The sequence below is a fragment of the Nannospalax galili genome, unplaced genomic scaffold (assembly GCF_000622305.1).
Source record: "Nannospalax galili isolate Female #2095 unplaced genomic scaffold, S.galili_v1.0 scaffold841, whole genome shotgun sequence".
NCBI classification, from domain to species: domain Eukaryota; kingdom Metazoa; phylum Chordata; class Mammalia; order Rodentia; family Spalacidae; genus Nannospalax; species Nannospalax galili.
Window position 1 is genome coordinate 188,343 of NW_008345000.1, and position 7,392 is coordinate 195,734.

Sequence of the window (7,392 nt, forward strand, 5' to 3'; positions counted from 1 at the left end):
CTATAAAGAATAAATCCTAATGTTAAAAAAAAAAAATATAGTGTTATCTTCAGAGAAAGTGTTTATGTGACTCTTTTTTTTTTTTTTTTAGTTTTACAAGTTTTATAGATTCATAGGCAGGAGCTTGTGGGAGCAGAAGAGCTTCTGCATAGCAAGCATACACTCTAACAGAACTTTTAGTTTGTTACCTGTCCCTACAGAAAATTAACAGATGACAAAACAACAGACTAAATCTTCACTTAAAAATTATTTATTGGGGCTGGAGAGATGGTTTAAGCAGTTAAGAGCACTGGCTACTCTTGCAGAAGACCCAGATTCAAATCCCAGCAACCACATGGTGACTAACAGCCATTTATAACTTCAGTCCCAGGGGATCCAAGACCCTCTTCTGTTCTCCGCAGGCATTGCATGACAGGGTGCACTTAAATACATGCAGGCATGACACTCATACACATAAAATGAAAATAAATAATTAAAATATATATATATATATCATTTGTAGCCTCTCACTGGCCCTTTGCGCACATCAGCAGTAGAAGATCATTCAGTGATGTCATTGGATGTGGGTAGAACCACTTACTCTGGTTAAACAGACTGCCTGTTCTTGCTTCCCCCTTGAATTTTAAAGCTGAAGACTCTGTCCAATGCTCAGGGAAAGCTGTTCTGACTTATCCTTGGTCTCAGATTTCATATCGATAAAGATGATTTACATTTTTGACAGACTTCTTTCTCAAGTATAGACATTTTTAGTTCATTTAGCAAAAGTTGTAAAAGACAACTACTTCAACTGTTATTACTTTGTGTCTTTAACAACAATTGCTTTTTGGAGTTTGTTTTTGGTTTTCAACTGAGACTCATGTTCAGTAGTTTCATGTCTCTTCCCTTACAGTAATAAAAGTAATAAATGTTATTCATAGATACTACAAGGGAAAAAGATTCTAATTCAGTTTGAAAATAAACTTAGCTTATTTTAATTGTGAGACTGTTTGTGTACTGACTGGTACTAATATTACTGAAAATTGCTTTTTCTCCCTCTTACCATATTTACCCCAATCCTGATTCATGATTTACTTAAGAAAGAAAATATTAAATTTTCTTTTTGAAGGCTTTTAAAAACTTGGATAGGTGTGTGTGTGTGTGTGTGTGTGTGTGTATTTGTAATTATGTATGTAATTATTTTGAGACAGAGCCTCTTACTCTGTAGTACAGGCTAGCCTTGCACTCATGATCCTCCTGCCTCAGCCTCTCAAGTGCTAAGATTACAAGTGTGCACCACCATGCCACCCTAAATACTTCAAATACATATATTTATACACACACACACACACACACACACACACACACACACACACACAGTTAGGCAAAATTCTACAGTAATGGTCCTTGAAAGGAAAGCTTCAGAATGTTGTTAGCATTAGACAAAAATTCTGGGAATAGAGAATTTATCATTCTTATTTTTCACTGAAGCATCTTAGAATTCCATAGCCTAATGTCTGAAGTATTTTGCAGGAACTGTTTAACTTACCTAAATCCTCTTGATAGAGAGAGGAGGGTATAGAAGTTATTTTCCCATTTGTACAAGCTCAAACTTCGAGAGGTTTTTGTCACCCCGTTTTATAATCCAGAAGTCATAGAATTCAAATAATAAGCAGATAGTCCCCAGTCTGAGTAGTAGCAATCTTTGGAGTATAGATACATCCAATGATTGTGGCTGTAAGTAACTGAAGACTATCATACTGGATACCCAGAACCAGAGGGGTATAATGGGTCATTCCTGCCATAAGCCAGCCAGAATAAGCAGCAATTAGGTTATCTGTGCTCTTTGAGAGATTCCCTGAGTCTGGAATATGGTAACTACAGAAAGTGGCACCAGCTGCTTATTAAGCAATAACTGTTGTTCATTTGAATTACAATCCCCTTGGCCCTCCACTTGCTTTCTTACTGGTCTGGCCTACCTTCTTTCAGGCCCAGGCCTGGGAGTGCTTGCAAGATATAGTTGGGGTAAAATGTTGACTTTTGGTGGACACCACGGAGTCACATTGATGCAGATAAGGCACATGACTGTGGCAGGATTCAGCTCCTTCATCAATTTTCAGGTTAGTATGGCTGAATCAATTATAGTTTGTAGAAGTTCCCTTACTGCAGATTTTATTGGCAGTTGAGACTGGGCTTTCTTCCATGAGAAACATGGTGATAGGCTACGTTACTTTGGAATGCAGTGATGGAACATGGTTGCAATCATAAAAAGACCTAGCTCTAGTTATTGTTTAATTTATTCAAACTTTTATTGTGGGTTGTTTTGTTTTGTTTTGTTTGTTCTGTTTTTAGACAACCCTTCCTCAGACAGTTTTCTTGGCTCAGATGACTTGAGAACCTTTGGTCAAAGTGCAGATGGACAGTGGAGAAATTCTACTCCAGCATCAGTCTCAACTTTACAGAAATCAAGAAACAGTCGGAGTCTTTACCTCGAAACCCGAAAGACCTCAAGGTTAGTGTTCTGTTTGCCTCCTTCTCAAACCCTTCCTCAATATAGGAAAAAGTGGTACCAAGGTATTTGTTATATTTGAATTCTAAATAAGTAGTTCTCTTTTGGCTTGAAACCATAGCAATATGTAATACAAGTACATTTGCTTAGTGCTGAATTTGGGTGATAGTCAAGTCTTATCATTAGAAGAGAAATTTTAAAGGGCAATCTTGGTAGGGGTGAATGTGTTAGGACTCTTAAGGATAGTGTCCAAATGGCTTTTGCAAATTTTAAAGTGAAAATCGAGTAAAATCTCTGCAACTTGAGTGGCAAAGAAATCGGGACATTTTATAACCTTTCACATGCACAGAAAGCTGACTTAAAGTCGTTCAGGCCTCTTGTGTTAGTTAGCCCTAAGCCACTTCTATCTATTAGAAAGCAGAGGTCATAGAAATGTTTTCCTTGGGCCTGGAGAGATGGCTCAGCAGTTAAGAACACTGTTCTTGCAGGAGACCCAGGTTCAAATCCCAGCACCCACATGGGAGCTAACAACTTTCCGTAACTCCAGTTCCAGGGGAATCTGACAGCCTTTTCTGTCCTCTGTGGGCATTGCATGACATGGGTGAACTTACCTACATGCAGGCAATACACACATACACACAAAATAAAAAAAAAAAGAAAAAGAAAAAAGAAAATGTTATCCTTCATGAGCCCCACCTTTTCCCTCACCAAACTTATACTAGTTATTAAAGGTGGCTACCACGGGTACTCTATTATTTTTTAATTTTTTAAGTATTGGGAAGAGCAGATGCAGGGCATTGTGCATACAAGGCGACTGCTCTACCACTGAGTTACAGTCCCAACCCATCAGTATGTTTGTTTTGTTTTGTTTTTGTTTTTCTGAGACAGGATCTCATGTATTTCAGGCTGGCCTCAAACTCAGTGTAGCTGAGGTTGACCTTGAACTCTTGATTTCTGCCAACCAACTCCCAAGTGCTGGGATTACAGATACACACTACTACACCTGGCTCCTAGCCCATATGTTATTAAAGTATTTCTTCTTATAGCTTTTTAAGTTCTCTGTATATATTTATGGAATATTTAGTTTCCTGGTGACCACACCTTCTGATATTGATCGAAACCAACAAAATGACTTTAATTGACTTGATGATTGTTGTTTTTTAATGGCATGACTTTCCCAGGCATAATTCCACCTTTTAGATTTGGCAGTTGCTTCATGATATCATTGTTTTGTTCTCCATCCCCTGTGCTTTGTGTAAACTGATTTTTTGACTGGAAGAAAAGATGATGTGTGACATCACACTAGAGAAAAAAACAGTCTGGTTCTTTTGTCGTTCACGTTAAAAGATTCACTTTTGACTACCAAGATGACAGTCTGGTCCCTGATTGTACAGTTAAGGTATTCCCCTTGTGACAGAATACAATCTGTGTATTATATGAATGACCAATTCATATTCCTGTGGCATTATATGAATGACCAATTTCACTGAAACTAGTTCCCTAGTAATTATCAATACCAATTGATAATCCATATCTGATAATTTTTTAGAGTTAATGAGTAGTATGTTCCTTTTATCATTTCTTTTTATTAATTGACAGTATGGTTTTTTTTTCATAAGTTAAGGCTGTTTGGTTACCCTAAAACACATTATGGGAAAAGTATGATTAGTTCTTTTTTTCACTATCAAGTTTTAAAATAAGTTTTTTTAAATAGCCACTTCATAGTTTATCATTATGGATTTGGTAAATCTAAATTCACTACAACTTTTTGTTGTTTGTTTTGTTCTGTTTTGTTTTTGTGCTGCTGGGGATTGAGCCTAGGGTCTTAAGTCTGCTAGGCAAGTACTGTACCTCTGAGCTAGGTCCTCCGCCTCCTTGACTTCTTGGAGCCCGTCTCCCAAGTTGCCCATGTTGGCCTTGAATTTATGAGCTCTGTTAGACTCAACCTCATTAATTAGGGTAGCATGTTTGTTTTCTGGCATTGCAAAATATCCTCATACTGCTTATTTGGTTAGTTATTTTACTGTTAAAAAGACACAATTTAGGAAGCACAAGTACAAAATCATTGAGGAGACATGTCTTTCCTAAACACTCACACCACTGTCGCTATCGTTTCCGAACCACATCCTCGCAGTCTTAAAGAAGAAGGCTGTTCTGAAATTTGGCGTCTATGCTCCTTCCCTTACTATGTTATGCATAAAAGTCACTACCTTTTGAAAAGTATATTTGCTTATTTGATGTTCTTTAGATCTAGTCCATTCATTTGGATTTATACCACACACAATTATTTGAAGTTGATTTCACTGAATTTAACTTAATGAGCTGTGTAACCATTTGACTTCTCAGCAAAAGAAGCGAAATTGATATGGTCAGATAAAGTACCTCAGACTTGATGGATAATGGCCGATGGAAAGCATGGTATAGAAAAATGAACCCTTAAATTAGTGAGTCTCAGGTAGAAGATTGGGCTTTTGAGTTCACAGATATTTTTCTTGCCAGTTTTTCCCCACTAGAAAGGGCACAGATGGTACAAAGAAACAAAACTCTTCAGAGGAGAGTAGACCATCAAAAGGAGGCATCACAGAGGACAGTAGAAAAGAGAACTGGCCTCCTGGCTGTTTTCAGTGACGGATGGGAGCCCTCTGTTGGCCTTGCAAGAAATTTTAAAATTCCCTTTGAAAGTTTAGTTGTGAGGCTTCAGTTTGATTCACCTAAAGGGCTTTAGGGACAGGGCTGTGGAGTTGAAATGTAGAATAGTGATAGGAAATGTACGTCCATGGCTAACACACCTAGAGTCCAGGTTTTGCCAAGAAGTCTCATCTAGTTTGTTTTCTCTTGTACCGTGTGGCTATATGATTCCTGACAAAGGAAATTCTAGATTGTGGATCCAAGAAAAACAGTTTTGTTTGATAATTACACGATTTAGCAGTAAGAAGCAGAACCTGATGCTATACTTCATATGTAATATATTGTATATTTCCTATTAGCGGTACATCTATCATTCTGTCCATTTTGCTTATTTTTATTATTTCTAAAAGTAAAAATAACCACTAGATTTATCTTAACAATTTTTTGTACAAACTTTATTTTAGTGGATTATCAAATGCCTTTACGGGAAAGTCAAACCATCACTGCCATGTATCTGCATATGAAAAATCTTTTCCTATTAAACCTGTTCCAAGTCCATCTTGGAGTGGTTCATGTCGTCGGAGTCTTTTAAGCCCTAAGAAGATTCAGAGGCGACATGTTAGTACAGCAGAAGAGGTAAGAAAAGGCTGCAACCACAGACACTGAAAGCAAAGAGCTTCCTGTCCCTCAGCCACTTACTGCTGATTAGGTGCTTGTAAAGCTACTGTATTTACTTAACCCTTTCTGTGCCTTTTTTTCCATAATTACTTTATTTTGAACTCTGTCATAAGTTCTAAAAAACTTAAAAGAACATTCTTTTTCCTCCTGTCTGCTGCTCCTGTTGTAGCACTGACTTCAGTATTACCTAAGTGATTTCTTACGTCATACATACCATCGCACATTTCTCTTTTTTGTTGTTGTTCTTGTTATTTTAGAACCTTTCTGTATCTCAACTGTTTCTAAACTGTTTTCTGTGGTAAATAGTTAACTCTGCTTAATAGTTTTTGTTTTAATAAAATTTGATTTGACAGAACATCTGCCCTTCTCCCTGGGAACAGTTTTCCTCAGTATAAAAGCAAAATGTAAATGAAAAGAAAATTGGTTTTAAAAAAGCCAATTATGGGGCTAGAGAGGTGGCTCAATGATTAAGAGCACTGGTTCCTCTTGCAGAAGACTTAGGCTCAATTCCCAGTACCCACATGGCAGCAAACAACCCTAGTTCTAGGTAGGGAATTGTGCTGGAGAGCTTTACTGTCAGCTTGACACACCTGGGTTGAGGGAGCCTTAATTGGGGAGTTGCCTCCGTAGGACTGGCCAGCGGCTGTGTCTGTGGGGCATCTTCTTGATTGTTGAGTGATGTGGGAGGGCCCAGCCCACTGTGGGTGTCCCACCCCTGGGCAGGTGGGCGTGGGCCTGTGTTGCATAAGAAAGCAGCCTGAGCAGGGGCCAAAGGAGCAAGCCAGTAAGCAGAGTTCCTCCATGGTCTGTGCTCCAACTCCTGCCTCCAAATTCCTGCCCTGAGTTCCTACCTTGGGCTCCTTGATGAATTGTGACCCGGGAGATGTAAGATAAAATAAACCCTTTCCTCTTTAAGTTGGTACTGGTCAGAGTATTTCGTCACAGCACCATCTTTGGACCTCTGTAGCCATTGCACGACATGGATGCACTTACATCCATACAGGCAGCACTTACATCCATACAGGTAATACACTCATAAAATTAAAAAAAAATTTTTTTAAGCCAATTAGGGTCTGGAGAGATAGCTCAGTAAAGTACTGGCTGTGAAGGATAAGGATTTGAGTTTAATACCCAGCATCTACATAAAAAGCTGGACATGGTGTTAATCTCAGTGCTAGGGAGGCAGAGACAGGAAAATCCTTGGGCCACATTGGATAGCCAGCTTAGCCTATTTGGTGACTTTTAGGCCAGTGTGAGAACTTATCTCAGAAGAAAAGGCAGGGTCTGGAGCTATGGCTCAGTGGTTAATAGCACTGGCTACTCCTGCAGAGGACCCAGGTTTAGTTCCAAGCATGCACATGGTGGCTCACAACTCCAGTTCCAGGGGACCCAACACCTACTTCTGACCTCCACAGGCATTGCATGACACGGGTGCGCTTGGATATGTGCAAGCAAAATACACTCATACACATTAAAAAAAAAAAAAAAAGACATCCAAAGCTAACCTATGACCTGCGTGTGCACACACATGAAACATTTTTTTAAAAAAAAAAAAAAAAAAAAAAAGTAAAATTAAACCTTTTCATTTTTAGAAAAACCTT

General features: G+C 38.5%; 1 protein-coding gene across 5 annotated transcripts in view; it reads left to right on the top strand.

Annotated features, from left to right (window-relative positions):
• Positions 1–7,392, top strand: part of Senp1 (SUMO specific peptidase 1) — a 69,736-nt gene that overhangs the window by 12,053 nt on the left and 50,291 nt on the right. For all 5 annotated transcript variants that reach the window (XM_029567444.1, XM_017800180.2, XM_029567445.1 and 2 more), the window contains 2 exons: positions 2,329–2,488; positions 5,578–5,749. In XM_029567444.1, coding sequence (XP_029423304.1) covers positions 2,329–2,488; positions 5,578–5,749 — 332 coding nt within the window. The remainder of the gene's footprint in view (positions 1–2,328; positions 2,489–5,577; positions 5,750–7,392) is intronic.